Genomic DNA, 23,240 nt, shown 5'->3' with positions numbered 1-23,240 from the left:
TGTCCGAAACGGCCTTCCAGAGCTACGGCTAGGTCTATTGTCTAAGCGTCTCCGCACACTTCCAATGGAGGGAAGACCTAGACCTAGCTCTAGACAACAGATTCGGATGCAGCCTTTATCACGAGTAAAGACTTAATCTCCCCGATGGTAGAAATGTCGAAATAGAAATACCCATGACGCCTGCATGGATGGTTAGCATTTCAGCAGATACCCGCTTAGTGCTAGTGATTGGTCCATAGACTCCTACTCCCGTGCTGTGCATGCGCGTAGCTTAATTACTCGACAGAGGGCGTGCTAAGGAGCGGTGAACTATGACGTTTCATACGACTCCACGTGCTTGTAGAAGAAAAGCGGCAGGGAAACCGAAGGTAAAGTAACGGTTTTTAATTCATTTACCGATTTGAATTTCTGAAAAAGTGACCGGCCAAATACAGAAATGGTCACTTCTGTTCAGTTTAAAACCTAGAACTGACAGTTTACTGCATATTGGATCAAAATCGTCATCGATCATGTCATCTGGAAGTATACTTCCGGTCGTTCACGTCCATATGCATTGCCACAAGCTTTTTGCGAGTTAAATTTGAATAAAATCTGGTACACTGAGTTCCTAAATTCACGTGAACATAGACATTTGAATTCTCTATACTAAACTACTGTTGCTGTATCTCGTGATTCGGGACAAGCTTTTACTTAATTACATGAGAGACGCCTTGCAACAATATGGAGAAGAAGGGCACAAAGTCTAGGAACCAGACCATTCCAGAGATGGTGGTCGCTACACAAAAGCTTGCCCCGAACCGTGGAGCTATAAATGCTATCACACGTACGAAGCAAATCGGGAAAAATAGCAACAGTGTCTGGGGAATTCAAATCGTAACGTTTACAATCAAATAGCTGATCGTACCGGATTTTATTCAAATTCAACTCGCAAATGGCTTATTGCTGCCGACCTGACCTAGGCATAAGTCCCCTCAGCTCTTGCTTCGTTGAGTTTGACTTTGGGGCAATGTTGTGGAGTTTGGATATGGTTCCACAAAAGTGAGGTCCGAATTTGGCTGTGCAGTTGCTCGAAAAGAATGGCCGGCAAATTTCAGTGTCGTTCTGGTAGTAATGTGGCTCACTGTATGAACAAAACCACCGTCCGTCATGCTACTGAGCGTCACAGACGCTGGCTGATAGATTACTTTTGGGGGCCACCTGGACGCGGCGAGTGAAGAGCCATTTTCCTGGCTTCTGGCTGTAGTGGATTCAGTACGTATGCGCACAAACTAAGTGAGGGGCATGAACATTTTTGAGCAGGTGTTCGGTGGGGAGCTTTCCATATTTCGCTGAGTTTCGTGCAGGCACTGAAAGCAAACGCTTTCCGGTTGACACATCCTTGTCAATGGTGCAAATTCCGGCAACAAGGCACTTAAAGTCTTACACAACTTCGAGAGGGGTGCCACTGCCATTTTTAAGTGTCTGACTACATACCACGAACTTGGTATACTTTGCACGAAGCTCAGTTGGAATTCACCCAAAAGTTCGTTTTCCACAAGTAAAATTAACGTTCATGTCAAAAGATGAGACCTGCAAGTTTTTCAGCTTGCGGTAACTCAACTGAATATCTACGTCTTTACCATTGTGATATATCTATTATTAGTGTGTGAGCTAAATTTTAGGGAGGGTTGTGAATGTTCCACAGTCCAAGCTGTTTTGACTTTGTACATTCTCTGGGGTGTGGGGTTAGTGTAAAAGAGGTCTCACTGTTGGTAACAATGTTAGCCAATGTTGTATGCATACAGTAAGTGCGTGTTCTTATAATTCATTCAGTAAATTAAAAACCAGTCCATGTCACCTTTTTGTTCACATTGAAATAGTTATACATTTATTGGGTAGTAAATAGCCCCTTTCCGATACTTTAAACCATTCACGTAAGAACAGAAAATATAGCAATATAAATGACACCAGATAGCCAGGTATAAAGAAATCAAATATAATTTTACAAGTACAGTTTGCAATTTACAAAGAAAATATCAGTTAGTCGTTGTGATTTACAGATCTGATAAATTTGAAATATTTTTCAATATCATACAATATAAAGTAAAAAAGCTTAAAGTAACGAATGGACTTAATTTTATAGCTCCCATTTTTCAAATGGAAATCCTTTAATACGATATACTACTACGGGCCTACAGCTCGATGGATAGATACGGGTGATTGCCACATCACTGTACATTCCTGAATTCAACAGTATTCAGGAAAACCAAGTGTTGAGTTTTAGTTGCTTTATGGGAATCGTGGTTAAAAGTGCCAATGGAAACACTGAGGAAAAAACTGGAATAAAACAAAACAAACTTATCAGTAAACAGCATAAACATTCAATTTATCTTGTTAGTCTCACAGTAATTCCTCAAATCTGTTAGACATGTAATACATAAAGCAGGGTAAAAAGGAACTCACAAGTTCATGCAACTTGTGAGGTTTGCCCCAGTGTGCAACAATTTTGCACATTTCTCTGTATTGCATTACTTGTTAATAATCAGCCGGTACATTCGGTGTGCAAGCTATGAACCATATTATTCGTACTTAGAGGCTGATTTCCACTTTAGTGACCAAAAATGGAAAGAAATGAAAACTGACTGGGCCTTCAGTTGGACCAAGAGAGGGCGCTATTGTCTTAGGAACTGAGGCGTCTTTCCGTTGGACCTAAAATTCGCTGAGACACGAACATATGAAATGCACGCGTTACGGTCGCATCATTACCAACAAATGGAACACCCCCGACCAATGCTGCTCTTTTCAACCGATGAGGGGGTGCTTCTGTTTGAGGCGGATTAGAGACCACAGTGATCTTATGCCTGTTTCCAGGTGTAGCAAGTATATCTAATGGAATTAAAGTCGTCAAGCCACTGGATTTGCTTGTAACAATCTCCGCATTACTAGTTGCGTTTTTGTTGTAGGGTGATCAAAAAAATTGATCAATTTACTCCCCCCAGTTGGCAGGGCATAATCATGCTGAAATATAGATATAATTATCTACAGATGTACAAGAATTACTTCCATATAACTAAGCCATCAGTGTCACATAAATGCTCGCAAATACACCAAAAGAACGTAAATTTGCTCTCACTATGAGAGGTTTTGTGGAACCAGCCATATTGCAAAGTTAATTCTCTTAACACAATCACTGAGACCTGCCAAATGGGAATTGAAACTAGAATTTGTTAAGGACCACATACAATTCAAGCATTCATGTAAGAAACAGGTAACTACTGCAGCAATGGTAAGTTGAGAAACTAACCACACACCAAAAATACAACAGAATGAACAAACAAATGTATGAAATAAAAGACAAGACTTCTTGATCATCATGTCATTTTGGCATCGTCAACAAACTCTACGCTTTGGACTCTAATAACGAAGCATGGGATTGTCTAAACACAATGCTTCATGTAGGCTGCAAAAAATTGAAACAAGTCTTTTTTTCGACTTTTCTTTTACAGCTGTAATACAAAACAATAAATACTGCAACTTTATAAGAATTGCCCATTAATAACAGTACTTTTCTTATGAAGGCTTCACTCAATCCATGACATGACCAGGAAATGCTCAAAATGCCAATTGTCCATCTCCTACCCGCTTTCAGACTCACAGGAGTAAAGCTTGTCATGTCTAAAATCAAAATTCACTACAAATCACTGTGATTATAGACATTTCACAGGTATCTGTTCCCCAACTGTGAACTTACCTTTACTGTACAAAAATAGGTTATACATGTATATGGTACATATCTATCTACCTAAAAACAAAAGCTAGTTTATAATTTCTGGTATCTCTGATTTTTCTAAGAACAGCCCTTGCACTTTTGTTTGTAGCTGTGCAAAGAACTTGCATCCAACCACATCATAAACACATCATGTAAGTAAGAATCAGTTGCTCAGTAAGATTATTTTTCCAAATAGAAAAAGCAAACGAAGATTTAACATTTCCCCTCATTTATACATTATACTCTACTACTCTCACTATGAAAATCTAACAAAAGAAGTAGGATGCAATAACAATGGACGCTCACTGTTATTGCACTGTGTTAGATGTTCGTAGTGCCTAACACTTTATTAAAGTATGGTATCACTAGGATGTACTGTTAAATATCTCATCCTTTTGTTGTTCATTTTTACTCACATTTTCAAGGCTTTTTCATTGGTTGTATACAAATAATGGATGTTTATGAATGGAACAGTAAGAATTTCAAAGGTGACAGGTGAAATGCTCTATTCCAACAGGCAGAGCCCAGTTGAATGAGACATTCAGTCCGTTACTTAATGAAATTGTTCTTTCCATTGCACGGTCATTTCATTTTATACAATGCCTGAATGATTTTTTTTTTTGTGATCACAAATCGTTCTTACTTTCTGTGACAATCAGTTGGCTTATTCTGAATGAGTTAGCACTTCAGTAAGCATGCCTCTGTGCCTCCCTCATCTTTTGACAGTTACGTTACTTTGTTGCCTTGTATTCAAAGTGCACGCATCATTTACAAGTTCAGAAATGACTTCATCTATTAGAGAGAACCTTTTTTTAATATCTGGATTATCCACCATTTTGTATGAAGAGCCCACATACTGCGCCAAGTAGTAGAAGGTTCTATCAACTGGTCACTGACACACTGAACAATTTGATGACAACTGATGAACAACCCACCAATTAACTGATTGGGATTTATTCAGGTGTTGTATAAAGATTCACAATATCTCTTTAGGATGCTGGTATGGGCAGAACAGAGGAAGACATATTGTTTTCTCAGTGGTTTCAATGCTAAGGAAATCTGGGGTTAAATACCACCAATTCATCATTTAAATGATTTATGTTTTTGATCTAAACTAATCCAGTGCAAGCAATAACCTAATGCCACTCTTGAGCTAGACGTGTGTTTGCACACTCCAAATGTCCCCTTGGTCAATGGTACGTTTACCATTTGCCAAAATACACACCAACCTCTAATGTCAATGAGGCAAGAGACAATGAGTGCCTGGTACCCTGTCAGCATTGGCTTCTAAACTGTGCTCGTCAAATCATTTGCATTTCTTTCCCAAGGGCCACTGACTTCTGACATAAGTTACATGTCAAGTCGCCGTGAAAGTAACGCTGAGACTTTTCATCATATCAATAGCACCTTTGGCTGACACAGCCAGTCACTACAAACATCTTGCAAAACAAGCACAGTACAATTACAATGGATGTTCATTGTTAGTGCATTGTGTTTCTTTTGTTTTGTTAGATGTTTGTAGGGTGTGACCACTGCATTCTGACCAAAGCATGCTAAAACAGAAGATCCCATCTCCAAACAAGTTTTAAACTATTTACAAAAGTGTGAAAATGAACAAAAACGTAGAAAAGGAAAAAGCAAAGCAGTTCATCCTAAGTGCATTGTTAGACTTGTTAATGAGAAGTTACTCTCAAGCGATAACATATGCTGCTCAAGACTGCAAGCGTTTTGGCTGTCTTTCTCTTGTGATGTATTGTGGGTAAACTAATCCTCATGCCAGCAAGGGGAGCTTTTCTCTTCAAACCACAATAACAGTCTTCTTGAATTTAACGACTACACTCCACTGTTTGTTTTAAACATGAGCATACTCCAGAGCCCACAAATAGCACGGTTATGAGCCCTAGGCAGGTGAGAGCATACTCTCCATCAGACCAGGACCATACACGCTTATATCACATGGTTATTTCAAGATGACAGAAAGGTAACCATTGATGGTTCACACAATCTGAGCAGACAGTAGCAAGAATGCTACATTTTCCCACACCCTGAGGTACTGAGAGCAGCAGATGCTAACGCAGGCCTAAGTACAGGCTAAAGTAGCACTACGACGAAGAAAGCACTTAGATCATTTCCACGTAGTTGGCGGGGAAGTATCCCGTGCGACCGTTCAGCTCCCCGTCGATCCAGTTCTCGTCGATCTTACTGATGACATCGATGATGTCACCTTCTTGAAAGCCCAATTCTCCATCGTTCTCTGCTTCAAAGTCATACAGTGCCCTACACTGTTCCTTTGTTGCTGCAGTGGTTACTAGGAAAAAAAAATCAGGGGGGGAAAAATCAACAAGAAAAACGTCCAATATTTTTAAGCAATGACATCTCTAACCCTGACCTTTAAAGGTCTCTCAGAATCACTGGAAGGTTTGGCAGAGGGATCAGCAGATAGTGTAATAGCGCAATAATGATCCATGTTGGCAGTTGTTCTGTATGGTAATTTTCTACTGCTGACCATCAGACGCACCCACTCCCGACCCAATTTAAACGTGAGGTGGCCTGCCTAATTTATGAGGATTTGGGGCCAACACTTCAAATGCTCCCCCCCCCCCAAAAATCAAACCTTCAAAACAAACTGAGTTAAGTGTCCCTTGAAACTTTGCTGAAAGAAAGAATGCACTATTGGCTTTCTGCACAGGAAAGACTGCTGGAGGAAGGTCCACAGCAGTATGCTGCGACTGCCAGTCAGGAGATTCTTCTGTCTTCCATGTTTTTTGGGTCTCCCGGACCAAACAGCTAGATTCAACTTGTCATGGACTCCTCTTGATGTCACCTTTCCATTGCAACGTTTGTCAAATGCTCCACAACGGTGAGTACAAATAGCTAGGTACTCTGTAATGGGTATACTGCAGGGCTTGATTGTTGCCAGCTGCAGCTCGCACACTCTCCACCGATGTCAGAAGCACTAACCTGGGGGATACGCATCAGTGTCGTCTGCGTCGCTGGAATCCCTCTTTGTGGAGTATGAGTTGGTCGTATAGACAAGCCTGCGTTCTGACTTGGGCTTGTTCTCTGCTTCTCGTACCCTGGAATGCCAGAGAAAAGGATGAACGGGGTTGGTGACACAGGCAGAATATGGCTTGAGACCAAAACTAGTATTATTACTCAGAGGTTGCCACTGGTGAAATGCCCAGAGGTTTACAAGAGAGGGTTCATTTGTGTCAACATGGTATCATTGCCAGTTGGACAGGGCTTGACTGAATTCTCTCACAGCTGACAACAATCAAATCCTAGGAGTCAGCAGAGAGACCATGATCACATCAGGAACCTCCACACGATAGGACACCCTCAGTATGACTACAGGTTTACTGGAGATGTCACAAACAAAAGCTTATGATGCTGAGGTCATGTGACATGCAGTGCGACACATGAGCGCTGGACATACAAGTGAGGAAACTCCCCAAAAAGTCATTAAAACCCTGCGATGCATTTTAATGTTATATGAGAGTTGGTTCTGTGAGGAAAGATCCATCCCATTTTGGCAGTGAGTGAGACGGTTTAACAGTCCACAGCGAGTGCAGGGCAACACTTGCATTCTGCAGATGCTATCCATGGGTGTCTCAACCCACCTGCGTGGTAGGCTTAAGTATGAGTTCAACACCAGCAACCTTGGCCTACCTATCGTTGAGCGTTGACAGGAGGTTTTCCAAAATGTCTGCCGACTGTTTGTGGTATTCTAACTGTGCCTCAGCTAATGCTTGCAGCTGAAGTACCTGCTCCACCTGTGGACATGGATAAACAGAAAATAAAGAGCAAAATCCAGTATTGCTGATGTCATGTGACCTGTGTCTGGTCAATACAACACAAGTAGAAGATCAATGTGTTTTCTCCTTGGTTTCCCTCCAATTTCTCAGACTTGTGGGATTCAGCAATCCTTTCCACATGATCCTCCCGCTTGTAAACCTACCCAGCCCCACCTTGCTCCACCCAGCCCTACCTTGCTCCACCCAGCCCCACCTTGCTCCACCCAGCCCTACCTTGCTCCACCCAGCCCTACCTTGCTCCACCCAGCCCTACCTTGCTCCACCCAGACCCATCCCCACCCTGTCCCACCCAGCCCCACCTTGCTCCACCCAGACCCAGCCCCAACCTTGCTCCACCCAGCCCTACCTTGCTCCACCCAGCCCCACCTTGCTCCACCCAGCCCTACCTTGCTCCACCCAGACCCATCCCCACCCTGTCCCACCCAGCCCAACCTTGCTCCACCCAGCCCTACCTTGCTCCACCCAGCCCCACCTTGCTCCACCCAGCCCCACCTTGCTCCACCTAGACCCAGCCCCACCCTGCTCCACCCAGCCCCACCTGCTGGCAAATCACTTACATCACTGTCAAGCAAGTTCCTCATTCCATTGTAGGCCAGTTCCTGGGATTCGTTGAACTTCTCTTCCGCAAACTTAATTTCTTCTTCAGAAATTGTGCTCCCTGTAACAGGGACCAACGGAAAAAGGACCAATGGAATAAAACCTATTAATAACACAAGACATAGACACTGGTCATGACATGTTGAACGCAACTCCCCCGCATCATGCAGACATGCACATATCTGTCACCCTTCACCATGGGCTCGTATTCAAATGATAAAATGCTCTCCGAGCAGCCAAATAATTTTGTTAATCTTCAAGAGATTAGCTCTACAAGGACGGCCTTAAGATCGTCAAAAAGTTGCCCTGGGCTGCTCAACCAATACTTGACTTTTATTTGACTATACCACAGAAACTTTCATGGGACTAAAGTGTTTACTTTGATACTCGTATACAAATATCCAATGCTGACTGAAACAGTTCCTCATGGGCCCTTCACTGTTAGTTACCAAAGAACTCTTCATGTAACAAACACTTATCTCTTACCACCATCAACAAATAACCCAGAGCAAAGACAGACATTTGTTAATAATTACACAAATGAAATCAAGTTTAATGTACACAAACAGGTGATACAAGGTGACGGGTCTAGAAATACTGACCAACAGCAATACATGTACCGGTACCTTCAAACGGATGTTTTTTGCGGAAGTCAACTTAACTTAAAGTCAGCTTACATCTTCCCTAGACCAAGTTTATAATACCCCATATTAATCACGGGCTGATCCCGGATATTCCAAAAGGAGGAGGGGGGGTGGGAAGGGGGCATAAACTAAACATGTAAGGGTCGCTGCCGTAAACGTAGGAGGTTGGGTAACCGGAAGCAGAACTTGTTTTTTACGCCTTTGTCACATTAATGGGGCTGGACCCTCCCTCTGTTTTTCTCCTCTATTTATTTACATATTTATTTTTGGGTGAAAAGGGGGGGCATGCCCCCCATGCATCTGCCCCTGATAATTTGCTCATTCTTTGTGAAGGAATGAGTTTCATAACTACTTCCTGATGATATCAATGAAATAAGAAGCTTTGCTCATTAATATGTATGAGACATAATCATTAGGCACTAAAGAATATAATCTGAGGCTGTGAGTGTAGAGTATTTCCTATAGAAGCTACTGAAACCAACGTCATTCTTTCTTACGTCCTTCTGTGCATCGGGCCTTTGACAGAACTTAAACAAACTCAGAGAAAACAAGGGCTCTCTGCCAGTAGGGGGCACCATTCTAGTCCGGTGCTTGGCTTTGCAATGGGGCATAGTTAAGCTTTGAAATGGATTTACGGAACAAGAAGCATGATTGCTTATCAGGTAATTCGTGGATAGAGGATGGGCATTCCCTGTCTCAAGAATGGTGCAAGGTAGTTGCTAGGTAACCAATATATTGAGGATGACTATTCTCTGTGTCAGAGATGGCAAAGGAGAGAGTGGAGAGTTATATGAAGTTGGACAGGATGGATGAGGTGAAGTTTGGTAGAGGTGAAAGGCATGGTACAGCAAAGTGGGGCTTGATGGTTGGGGCATTCTAAAAAGTGGAAGGATCAGGGGAGATTTGTAAGGCAAGGCATGGAGCAGGGTGGTGTATGGGTGGGACATTTTTGGAGGACTAGAAAGAGCAAGGTGGACTTAGTTAAGAGGACATTCTAGGAAATGGAAGGATAGAAGATGAAAAGTCATGTGCACAGCAAGGTGGGTAGTTTGGGTAAAGTATTCCAGGAGAGGTGGAAAGATTCATGAAGAAATATTTTTATAAATAGAGATGAGGCAAAGAGCAAAAGTTTGTACACGATGTGAACTACATGTACTGTTCTTCAAACAAGACGTGTGTACAAAAGACTTTTGTTATGCCATATAAGAAATAGGTTTGCGGGTACACCATGGAATCAATCTCTTTTGGACAAGGTGTGGTTCTAAAAAGAACTGGTGAGAATAAACTCAACGTTTCGGCCAGTGTGCTCTGACCGTTGTCAGGAGAATCCTGTTCCACACTCCACTGCTTCTGGGTTACCTTTGTAACCAGCCATCCACTCCAGTCCGGCACACTCTCCTGAGGATGGCCAGAGCATACTGGCCGAAACGCCGAGTTGATACTCACCGGTTCTTTTAAGAACCACACCTCGTCCAAAAGAGACTGATTCCCGCAAACTCATTTCTCATGTTTCATCCACCATGCAAAGCATCAAATCTTACTTATGCCATATACCTCTACATGTATACATGATACAATTAATTCTACTATAGTCCATTTGTATAAATGACCTAACCAATGCAACTGATTACAGAAATCATTGCCAGTTGAAATGGATCGCCTGTTTACAAGTTCATGTCGATGTACAAGTAGGTAGAACTATTAAATCACAGTACAGGTACGCCTCCACGTTCAGATTAAAACCCCTTTTATTTGTGTTCCATGACATGCATTTCATGCATATTATCCTTAAGGGTAGAATGAAAATGTCTTCCAATTCCATTTTTCCAAAGTGGAGCTGTCCATATCAGCGGCAAATTTGCAAACAGCAAAGTGAAAATGCTCTGTTGAAAGTCTTTGTTAGTCTCCAGAGACACGATGTTAGCTTTTGACAGGCAGGATTTTTGAGAATGAAAACAGTACATAAGCCAGTTTCAACAGTACATTCACATGATGTGTGAAATCAAAATAAAGGAAGTAACGTGCACAAACCACATGCTGCTCGCAGACCATGCCATTACACTGGGCACTCTATGAACTAAACTACAGACAATTCAAACAGTACACAGACGAAAGCAGGCTCAAGTTAGGTTGATCTATTTTCAAATGGAACCAAATAAACAAAGCCTGAACACCTATTATAAAGTAGAGATCAGTTTGTCGAACACTGTTCACTTTTTGCCAAACTTGGTGTGGAAAGTGCTCAGCAGAGCAGACGTATTTGTGCTCAGCAAGTGAAACCATACCCAGAAAACATGAGGCACAATTTCAATGCAACTCAATTTAAAATAGCATAAATACTTTCTGTTCGATTTCAGTTTGTGAGAGAGTAACCCAGTCTGCATGATATGAAGCTTGGTGGTGAAAATTGTAACACATGCACTAAAACTTTACTGTTATTAGAACTTTGGTTCTAAAAACAGTAAATCCTTCATGTGCACTGTTTCCAGAAGCAAACAGCGTGTTTGAGTCAGCTATGCTGACTGCATACTCTAACATATAACATTTAAGTTGGTATCCAGCACTACATTATATCTCTAAAGTGCTATGCTACAAAATCTTTGTTGACATACCACCTGCTGGTGAGTGGAACCAGTGAAAGAGATCATCAAGGTACATGGAAAGTAAAATAGAAAAATGATGTCATCACAGGATATCAAGGCCACAAGCAGGCAGCATACTTGTAGAAAGCAAAATAGGCTTGTATAAAATAAATAATGACCATCTTTTGGAACACTGGCTGATTTTTTTCTTAATTCAATCAAACCTACTTGAGATCCAGCTTGAAAAAAATTCTTGTAAGCACTTTTTGTTTGATTTAATTTGGGGACATATTCTTTCAGAAGATTTTGAAATGCTCCACTAGTTGTTTAGAGTACATACATCGGAGATTCCGGCTCAGGACAATTGGTCAAGCACAACTCTTTACAGCACTAATTCAGTGCAATAAAAGTACAATGTAGGACTACAGGGGATAGTCATACAAATAACGTACATAAACTAAGAAACCTATGGATTGCTGCATGAATCCACTCACTGGTAACAATGTCCAAATCATCTGGCTAGGGCTTGGAGTTACACTCATGTCTATGGGAGGGGGTTGAAGCCACTACATGTATCTACCAGAAGTGGCTTCCATAAGCATGTAATATACTCAGCCACAGCTGTATCAGTCAGCCCATTATATAGCTTTTTAGACCACATTAGTCTTGCGCCATCCTATCTGTGCATGCCCCACTCTTGAGTGTGCTTGCTTCACTTACACAAAGATGTTGCATGTTTGTGCACATTCCGATGAAAATAAATCACATCTGACATCCATGTGAACCTGACTGTGTACACAATGTGTCCTTCACTGCCTCTTGCGAGCTGGGCCACACAGAGCTGTTTACAATACACATTTCTTGCCCACAGTCTCTGAACATTCTTAACAACACACAAGTCTACACATACATGTACATGATTTGAACTTTCTCAGGGTCCACTGGACAGGATGCTGCGTAAAGGCATGTTATACCTTCTAAGGACCTGTGGACAAAGAGGTCCTCATACCGCCAGGAAAGAGGACCAACATGTACAAGGTTAACATCTGTCTCTAGTTTTTCTCAACTACATAAAAACAAAGGAATGTCGTCCACAGACAGTACTGGTAAGTAACACAAATGTGCACGCCTCAACAATGGGGGAACACAGGAGAACATGATCTCCCTCTAAAGCTCAGCTCTCTGGTCAGTTAAACAAACACTTCTTCCACACTATCACAGCTATTCAGGGGATGCTATGCACAACGTAAATGGAACATTCCTGACAAGTCTGGGATCCGAGATTAACGACCTACCGACCAAACCGGCTAACACTGATGAAAAGATGACATGCGGTGAAAAAAAAAATAGAAGATACAAATAAAAAGTGAATGGTCAACACCTGATAATGAACTGAAAGCACAACTCTCACAGACACTGTCTTGATGTACATACAATTGCCTACAATGTCAACTTGTATTTTGTCAATAAATTGTGCGAGAACAGATTCCACTTATGGCTCCCAAGTCTGCATGGTGGACATAAAGTCAAATCTAAGTCTATTACTAGCCAAATAATCATGCTAGGCCTTCCTTTTCTCAAGAATTTTTACCGTAACAGTGTCTCAAGCTCATCATTTTCAGCATGCAAACTAACAGTAAGAATTAATTAGCTGCTGATATAATGATTAACTTGTACAAAGGAGGAAATAATTCATGAAATGAAAATAACTTTGGAAGTTGGATGGTTTCTGTTCTGTTAAGTAATAATTCATGGGAGGTAAGCAGAGTTAGGCTCCATTTGTAAGTTATGGCTTTGTGCAGCAATTACACATGTGTCTTTGGGAAGTGGCTAAGGGCACAAGACAACACCTTGCACAGACCCATGTGTTTTTTGCTAGCTGCCCGCAGCCGAGTGACTAGTTCTTACCTTTGGCCTGTTTCTTCTTTTTGTAGTCATAGTCTAGACGTCGCCCTTCCATCTTCTTGCGATGGTGCTGCCAAAATTAAACAATGATGACCCAAAACGTTATCATGCATAAAATTGAATCTGCTGACATCATGCCATACACAATGACACATTTGTATTTAAGCAAAATCAGGCCGCCAAGCCCTGGTTAGTGAGTTGAAACATGGGCCCAAAATGCCAACTTTTTTAAGACTTTGAATTAATGAGGAGAGAACTCACGTTGATCTCTTTCAGATCTTTGTTTTTGAGGTGATCCAGAGGGTCCAGAAAGTTTTGTCTGACATTGAGATCAAAGGCATCCTTGATCTCAGACAGTTGCCTCAACGACTCGCCCATGTCAACCATCGCCACACCTGCACGGTACAGAAAGTGTAAGGTGAGAAAATGCCAACAGTAGCTTACATGCTGATCGTGAACTTGTGAACACGATGTGAGCTTTCCCTAAATAAATCTCAGCTTCATTCCCTGTTTCGGCAAATTTTCACAAATTTTATCTTGAGTTGAGATCGCTTGACTTATGCAGCTCTCTTGTCGTCTGCTGCAAGAACACCGATCTGTCCAATGTGAGACCAGAATTAGGAGTGTCTCATTCTGGTCCCAACAATATTATTAAAACAAGTTCAACTAATGACAGAGGGTAAGACAAAGCCGCGAATGGAGACAAATGCCAAAATGTGGGAAAAGGCCATGATTGTGTTCGTTCTTGAGGACTCGTGCATAGGCGACAGATGTGCTGTGGAACCTTACAACTAAAGTAGGAGAGAGGGCAGTACGTTCTCTTAGCCTGATGCATGCTATTTAGACATGAATTGAGAATGCATGCTACTGTATGAATACAGAGGAAGCTGGTTCCCAGAACCCCATTGTAGTACTAACTCTAGACGGACAGATGGAAACTAGACTGCGTGCAGACATCTGTGATGCTAGAGATGGTTACTATGTTTGAAAAAAGTTGTTTGAACTTTTCAGCATCCCGGGGTCTTATAGTCTCAGACCAGGAATTCTTTACAGACATGAGGAACAGGGGTAACGACGATGTACCACCTGTCAGCATCACATTGCTGGATGCCAGTGCTTTATGTGAGGGGCTCAGGAATGACAGGAGAAGAGAACTGATCTGAAGGGCTCCTCACCAAATGATGAATCCTCTCCAAGGTCTCGGCCATTCTTCAGCATCACTTCGCCCAGGAAACCGACGGGTTGCAGGGGTTTGTTGCCTCCCTTGTCTTTACCGCGAACCTTACTCATGGCTCTCGAGACTGTAAGAGGATGGAAAGTGGTTAAATGAATGCTGGAAGTTTGCAAAATTGTGGAAAATATTCATCCGTCAAATCTACCAACTCTCTGCACATTTATGTCCTCGCAAGCTTCCTCAATGTCGTCTGAAAAACTTATTGAAATTGTAGATGCTTGAAGGGTATTAAAATAGAATAGCTGAATTTTATTATATAGGGAACTTGTAAACCAGTAAAGGTCTGCATGGTCCAGAAGAACTGTCTGATTAACAAGTGGGGTATATTTCTACAACACAAAGTAATGTTTGGATCTTACCTGGGTTGGGTTGAAGGTATTCTGTCGTCTTGCCCATAAGGTCATCCAACGCATGGCCCGTCACATCAATTTTCTGATGGAAAAGTAGACAAAGTTGCAAAGTAGCAGGCAGTCAGTAAGCGTACAAAATCTGCTTCGAAGCAGTTTATGCACATCGGTATATTTGGACGACATTAATTTTTGGGGGGTTATGAATTCACCTCTGCATTTCTTTTGCAATGGAGAGTTTCATGACAAATGTAATGTACTTAAAAGTTTGAAAAATGAAGGGTTCTAATGGTGCATATTCATGAAGCTCTGAACTGACAGTGGGACAAACTCCTGGTTGGGGCGTGAAACTGAAAACAAACTCTAGGTTTCTGCAATATTTTTCATGTTAACCTTTGCTAGGGAAATTTAACCCTTACTGCCCAAAACCTGCCATACTCCAACAGCAGGTTTTGGCAGGTTTGGTACCGTACCTGAGGAACCTGCTGTTGAATTTTGTGAGACTTGGGATGAAAGGCCCAGGGAGATGGTGTTGGATTCTGTGTGAGTTGGGACACACAGGGTTCATTGTGTGCAGTGTCTGGCTTGCTGTACCAATTGTTGGACTACACTTGATTTTGTCAGGTTTGGTACTGTTCAGTGCAAGTCATCCTATACTGCATAGACCCATCCATACCATATCACTCAAACTCCAACGGGCTCATTCTGTTGGAGTTTATCAGGTTTGGTACACTACCCTGCATGTACAAGTACATAGACAAGTACATGAACCTGTTGGATTTTGTGAGGTTCAGTATGCTTTCTAGTGCAGGAGCCTCGGGGGTTAGGGTTAATCTGCAGTCATGAGACGACTTTCCTCCCCGTTCCAACCCCCAAATATCACATGAAATAAAGTAATGTGAAACAACTGATGAGAAACCAAACAAAATGAAGCAAAACAAAACCATTGTCTGGGGCACTCTATTGTACAGTGTAGGTACAAAAATGTAGGGGGTTCCTCTAATGCACATAAGAAGATCAATCATGCTGAACGCTGAGTATACACTACCTTCAATGACTCACACATGCATTAACACAATATCAATTGTACATGTATGTGTACATATCACGCATACATGTTGAATTATTGAGTGAATCCCTGCATATACTGGGTACATGTACCTGTAGGCCTGAGCATTCCCTTGGATATGCGCAGCAAACTGTTCAAGCATACTAAATATCTATTGCTAGCTTGGTACATGTATGTGAATTCAAGCGATTCGTTGGTTTCATAACGGAAGTGACTGATACGTGTGGGACAGTTTTGATGCACCAAAAAGCGACGTACCGTCCATAGACTTTGAACACAAGATAAATGTTGTATGTCAGTTTGTGATGCAATGGACAAATTAATGGAAGAATGCAGAGTGAGCAGAGGTGCTATGTGGACCTTGCTAACACATCAGGATCATAGAAACATATGATGCTCAAATACATCAATAAATAAAACAGGTGTAATTCCTTGATCAATTATAACAGATGTTCCAAAGATCATTAAATAGGCGAGGAGCTTAACATACACAATGGCGCCATTGATGAGCCAGCTCACGTACACTGTACACTCATCCAGACCACACGACACATGTACAGAGTACATGAACATAATGTATGTACATGTACCATCCACTCCTTCATGTACTGGTATACATGTACTGTGTTAACACCAGCATTGTCCTTGGAAGTATTGTCAAACACATGTACAAAAGCATATACATGTACATGTATATCACATGAGTACCTGATTTTAAGTTCACACTTACTGTCTCTTATTTGAAATTTGTAATCCCACATTCCCGTCTCAACCATTAAGGGTTAAAGGTTAGTTACAAAATGTCAAGCGAAAGTGGCTTGACAAGTTTTACCGGAGAACCTTCTTTTTCTTAAATGACAGAATTTTGATAAACCACACACCTGTAGGTTTCACACTGCAGGATACATGTATGTAGCGGTATTTGAATTGAACAAACTGTTCAGATTTTAGGTTGTGTGTTGCTGGCCCACACACAATAGAATTGCTTTGGAAGATGACTGTCCATTCACAATAGGTATTCTCAAATTGTCCACCTGCCGTAAGTCCCTTTGAAACTGTGGTCTCTGTATTTCCACTTATCCTTACACTGGACAATGGTTTCTATCAGGGCTGATCATTTGTCTCCCTGACTTGTTCTCAGTAACTGGAGTCTTCATTGTCAGGACGCAAAGATGACCTCCATTGTCAGGGCGCAAGGATGACCATGACTATACAGCAAAGTCTGTCAATGGAGACCTTATCGCCAGAGATTGTCCTGTTTCCTTCCCTTGACAAAATAAATACTGAGCATGCTTGCAGTGTGCTAAATTGATGCATTGTACATGCATGACACAAGCATGTGTAAATAAGCCTGACTTCGCTTTTGCAAACCGATAAGTAAGCACACTGTGGCACATTCATAGATACAGCTACATGTACTGTGTACATTGCAATGGAGAGTAGCTTTCACAACAGTTCAACAATGGGGCTTTCTTTGGGGAAAAACATGATGATTCAGTCACAACAAACCTTTGTTAAAACCCCAAAGGTTACCATGAAACCGAAATGCAACACAGAATGGCTCTTTGCTGAATGGACTGGTCCTCATTCAATGGCATGCATACATGTACATGTACACGTAAGAACATCAATACTGTTTGACATTTTTTTTTTCCTGTTTGGAAAATTGGGCCATGAAGATAGACCAGTGTTGTTTATGCATTTGTGATTCCAATTACTTCTATGTACCAATGTAAGGTATACACATACATGTCTTCCTGATCTGTGCCAGGTACATGATATGCATGTAAATATACATGTAAGTGGAGTATAACCGATGGATTTCTGATCTGACATGAATTTATCAATAGAAGTTGCTTCAGGGACAACCCTGTTAGCTTTTGAAACCCTCTGAGGGGGTCAACAGTCATTGTTGGGGATTTTCCTTCACTGAAAAAAGTACCATTAAAATTGTCGTGTGTCTGGAAGAAAGATGTAAGCGCTTACGCCCTTTTGCTGGGAAGCATGATCACTGCAAAAACAACTTTTCCGCGCAAAAGGACATATGTATGCAACTGTTTTATTTTAATGAAATCTAAAGATTTCTGTGCAAAAAGTTAAAACAACATTTGCCAAGTCATTTAATAAGCTGTTCAAAGGTTGTTTTTTGTACAACATGTATTGACTTTGGAGTAAATTTCATCTGTTTTTGCTACATAAAGAGAGTTTGTTTCTTACGCCCTTCTGCTGGGAACATTTTTTCTGCTGTGATCATGCTTCCAGGTAAAATGCCGTAAGCGCACTTATGACCTTTTGCCAGGCACACGACGACATATTGTCACAACACCGGTGGAAGGTCATTTATGTTGATGACTACAGCATGCATGCTATAGTGATTTCTGAGTGGAAAAAATATAATGTAAAATCAGTTTTAGATATCACGCCAATGACCTATTAAAGATCTTTCAGGAAGTTGTAACAATACTTTAAGAGACATAGAGCACAACTCAGAACAGGGGAAAGTGATTTGTGATGCAATATAGCTTCATATACTAGGACATGTATAGCAGCGATTTGAAAAATACTTTGTAAGACTGCTGAAATGGGGAGAGTACAGACTAAGTGATCTTACCCGTTCCATTTCCACAAAGTCCTCATTTGGCTTTGTCTTTTCTGCCCCTCCTATCCTTTCGCTCATATACTGTCGAAAAAAGATACGACAAAGACAAAAGTTTAAAGTAAACATTTGGTTAATGCAAGACACAGTCAGGCCTTGTAGGGCCAGGTTTTATGGTATTTCAAGTCTTGAAGAGTAAGACGTAAAAAACCTCTCAATTCCATTCGACTTTCAGAATTGCTACAGCCTCTCATGAACTGCAACATGGTCGGACTTGTTTATCCATTCAATAATGACAGTGTTTAGCTGTACCCAATTAACTTGGCAGCTATGCATGACAACCTGTGTAGATCTGGTTCTCTGCCTAGTGTCACAAAGCTGCTTAGCAAACAGTGTTACCAAGCAATGAGCAACGTTAGTCAGTAACCTGTTACATGGAATATATTTACAGGTATCAGTAGCTGTCAAGCCATCTTTCTAGTTCAGAAAATTTCAACATGGTCCTTGGCCGTATGCACCTATATTTTCCCCTGTCTGTTTGGATGGAGCCCATGCTTGTTACAAAGATGGTTTCTCCATCAGTGGCGTGTTCCCCTTGCCCTCTGCGGTAGACTACCGTTCTGTTTTTTCAGTGCCTCACTACCTGTCTCACCCTAAGACTTTCACAGTGCCTTGACCTCTGAACTGCTCAATGATCTAAACAGGATTTGCCTGGCTGCGGGGACTGATGAACATCAATGCCATAGTTCCCAGAACAGATCACCATACAAATGTACATGGATATGTATATCTTTACTTCAGATGTCCACTATTGTGGCTTACACAGGCATACATTTTCAGGACATGTTTCAGCTGAAGTAGGCTTTTCAGTCCCTGTTTAGCCGTGAAAAATTAATTCCAACAGACAACGGTCGCTTGCTGAATTCCAAACACAATTGCTGTAAATATTAGAATGGTAAGATACACTATCCCCAAAAGTCTATATACTACATTTGCATGTAGTTTGGACATGTAGGGGCCTACATGTATATGGTACACTTGTCATGATTCTTCTATACATCTGTGCATAAATCAATATCACTCCATCTAACAATAGACAACTTCACACACATACAGACCTGTACGTACATGTACAGTGCACTTTAAGGACAAATACTGACCAGACTGTGTCTTACGCATGCTGTGTTGTACACGCTAAACCTGATTTTAAATCTGATTTTGAGGAAATAAGTTATACGATCTGTAAAAACGTGCACTGAGTATTGTACTTCAAACATCTGCTTTAAATCAGAGAAATATTAAAACAAGAGATAACAACAATTGTTTTGATTCCTAAATTGAAACGGTATTCAGGTCGTGACATAGTTTCCCTTTTTTGGGGGGGGGAGGTATTGAAAAGTGTTTCCCCTGAAGCTTGCTTTGTAAAACGATATCACATACAAAAAAATTAAACAAATAAATACAAGAAATGAAGGAAACTGTTATCTCCATTGTCCCGTTGAGACGTTTCCTCTAATTGTATGTGATAGTGAATCCAAGAGCCACAAGGCTTTATCAGTGACCTACATGTGGCTACAGATGCACAGTAATGCTGTCAGGAACCTTGTGTCCACAGCTGATTGGAGATTTCCCTGTGAGGGCAAGGTTCAAGAGAGAATGAACCATTTATGATTGGCAATCTTTGTTTCAAGTCACCAAAAAATACTCAAAATCCTTGAAAGGTGCCTCATAACTAACCTGATAAATTAAGCTCTCATTTGAATGCCCTGTCCTTGAAAAAATAACCAATATCTCCAGGTCTAATGACTATGTTGATCCAAAAGTTGCCTTGTCATGTTCTGAAATGCACCCAACCAAGTTCGTGAAAATTGACAACTTTCTGATGTCATTCTTACGAAAATGTTGACGTGGGTTTTGATAAAATCCTCTTTGGCAAATAGGGTGTGCTCTAGACTTGCCAAAATACACATGTATAAATGTGCCTTGTGCATGCCTACCTCAGGCTAGGAATAAATGTACAGGGCTCAAATTTCAATTTTTGGGGGTCACTGCCATTTTGGCCTCTGGAAATGGGACATTTCAAGGGGCACCAATGCTAACAACATGGGCAATGAGGCCAAAACTTCTACAGAGGAACTCAGTTTTCTTGGATATTGGTGCCATTAACCCTGACAGCTCTGCATAAAGTTTGGCTTACACTACTCAGTACTACAAAATGCTAAGCAGTAGTCTGAGCCTGAAGGACCTAGCGCTACAGATTACTACATGTACTTCTGGCTTGGCCATCCTCCATTGTTACTTGTACAGAGAACAATAAAGTTGTGCATTCATAGTACCAGAGCGCTGTACAGTACATTATCTTATCTACTGTATTTTATGGCTTCAGAGAACAATAAGGCCATGTCCTCTTACAAGCGACAGCCCCGAATACATGTGCTACATTTTACTACAAGTTGTACTTTGTACTTTTGTAGTATTCAGGCTGTTTAATACACTTACATGTAAATAAAGTGAGCATGATTTTTGCAAATAATATAGTTTGTTACCTTTCACATTGACATATTGGTCCACTCCACACTTTATGAAATATTATATTACATAGTTAAAAAATTCCTTTCTAAACTCAACACTCCCAAATTTGCACCTCAATTCATTTCATTATTGTGTTCATAAATGCCCAACCCAGAAGATTTGTGTGTTTAAATTTCACTTTCAGTCATCATAATGATACCAAACTTTTCAAAAGCTTGTCCTATTGTTTTTAAATTCAAATGCCGAGAGAGAGTTTTCAAAATATTCCCTGCAAGAACAAAATAATACGGGAAAAAAGGATAACCTGTACATCATGCGTTCTTTTACATCAGGAGTCATTATATAAATGGACATACATGAAAATTTCATTGTATACTAAATAATACTGAATACAACTTTAACTTAAAAGAGGATAAAACCTCTTAAATGTAAATACACCTGTACCCTCTATGCATTACGAATATTGTATAATTTGCATCTCTGCACTTTACCATAAAGCTAGGATTGTACTTTGGGTGTGTCCACAAAAATTCGAGTCTTCAAAGTTCGGAGTGACTTGTACGCACTCATAAGGAATCTTTGGTTTCACAGAGAAGAGTTACATTAATGCCAACCCATTACAAGGACTTCACACCTTACCTGATTAGCCTTGGTGTACTGCTTCTTTAAAGCACGGAAAGACATGATGAGATTCAAAATCTAGTACAAGGGGACCAGACACTTTCCAAAGAATACAGCACAGCAGTAAGTGTGCTCTGTAAACTGAATGGTTGGGGTAGAGTGGAAGGCTTAAAATAACCAGGTTAGAAGACGGGCCACTGGGGGGAAGTGGAAGTCTGATAATTACCCAGGGACAAAGTCTGCAGCTGTGAGTCTATGGTACATGAAGTGGCCCTATCTACTTCCCATACAGCTGTGTGTAATCTCAAGCCACAGCTAAGTGATTTGAACACAGCTTGACATGGCAGTATTGTCTCTGTACTGTGAGGTTAAAGTCCAACAAGAAAATAACAATGTTTCTGGCTGACAGTAAATTGTCCAAATACACAACATACTTTATTCAGAAAGAACAGTTTTAGTGAATAAAAAAGATAGAATGTTGAGATTCCACAAATTATGCTTAACTTTTTGACTCTTAAAAATATTGTTAAAACAAAAAATCATTATTTGGGGGTTCCAAAGTAAAGTGGAGAGGAAAAAAGCACCTCCTAATCCTACTTTTTATTTAAACATGTACAAGAAACCTAAGTGTTTTTTGGCTGGGCCTAATGCACTATCACACATCAAGAGGAGTGTAGGCAGATGCATATTGATCACTATATGCAAAGTAGCCTTCTCATAGGTCAGAGGTCATACTGACAGGCGGCAAGGGACTGTGAATGCGCTAACTTCTGTTGGCACAGGTAAAACAGAACTAAAAGACAGACTTTGCCTGTAAATTGCCCACTAATGACTAACAGATGAGTTAGAATATATGCACTTGAACTTTGAATAGAATGTTAGTAAATTATCTACATAATGTGCCAATCCAAGAATCTTTAGCAATCTTTGGCAAAAAAACCTGCTAGGAACTCTAACAATAAAAATGGATGATGCTGTAATAAACAAATGATCAATATAAAAGGGTGGTATTTCTTTAATGTGGTTCCCCCAATCAGTCGCAAGGGTTGAGAACAAAATGGCTTCCAACGCTATAGGCCAGTTCCTATTGTCGGCACATGCCAGTGTAATTTGCACCTTACAAAAGACCCGGACCTAAATGTCAGCTATATACACAAATTCCAACATGACCTGATAATAGAATATTTGTACATGTACTTCCCTGATTTGAAAGTAACCGTGTGCTGTACACTGTTTGCCATATGTTGTACATTCCCTGCAGTTATACCACGCCACAAACTACATCCATGTACATACATTTTAACATAGAACAAGGACAGAGGTTCAATTCCTGTAAAGCAAGCGCATGGCAATTCATCTACACGTGTCTCCTCCACATTTCCTTTTAAAATGTATTGAAGTTTACTTCAGGTTGAAATTAATCCAACAAATTATATGCACATAGACGGGTGAGAGCCTAAATATCAAGAAACATGTGCACTCAAGTAGGCTAAAGTCAAGGTCCCTGGAGGCTATGTGAAGGATTCTACAATTCATCAACCATTTGTTTT

The 23,240-nt window shown here is 40.9% G+C and overlaps 1 protein-coding gene across 3 annotated transcripts in view; it reads right to left on the bottom strand.

Annotated features, from left to right (window-relative positions):
• Window positions 1-1,838: 1,838 nt before the first annotated feature.
• The window catches only part of LOC110987448 (endophilin-A1-like), a 30,976-nt gene continuing 9,574 nt past the window's right edge, over window positions 1,839-23,240 (bottom strand). For 2 of the 3 annotated variants that reach the window (XM_087137377.1, XM_022250184.2), the window contains exons 2-10: window positions 18,553-18,621; window positions 14,885-14,957; window positions 14,467-14,592; window positions 13,553-13,686; window positions 13,295-13,361; window positions 8,121-8,221; window positions 7,418-7,521; window positions 6,710-6,825; window positions 1,839-6,056 (exon numbers count right to left, since the gene is read on the bottom strand). In XM_087137377.1, the coding sequence (XP_086993503.1) occupies window positions 5,869-6,056; window positions 6,710-6,825; window positions 7,418-7,521; window positions 8,121-8,221; window positions 13,295-13,361; window positions 13,553-13,686; window positions 14,467-14,592; window positions 14,885-14,957; window positions 18,553-18,618 (975 nt within the window). In that variant the 5' untranslated portion in view covers window positions 18,619-18,621 and the 3' untranslated portion in view covers window positions 1,839-5,868. Of the gene's footprint in view, window positions 6,057-6,709; window positions 6,826-7,417; window positions 7,522-8,120; window positions 8,222-13,294; window positions 13,362-13,552; window positions 13,687-14,466; window positions 14,593-14,884; window positions 14,958-18,552; window positions 18,622-21,708; window positions 21,901-23,240 lie in introns of those variants that run through there. The other variant, XM_087137378.1, reaches the window with a different exon arrangement.

The sequence above is a fragment of the Acanthaster planci genome, linkage group LG05, assembly GCF_054643075.1.
Source record: "Acanthaster planci isolate LZ-2023a linkage group LG05, COTS_SCS, whole genome shotgun sequence".
Lineage (NCBI taxonomy): Eukaryota > Metazoa > Echinodermata > Asteroidea > Valvatida > Acanthasteridae > Acanthaster > Acanthaster planci.
Note: the sequence above shows the minus strand (reverse complement) of the source record. Positions and strands in the feature narration are given on the sequence as shown.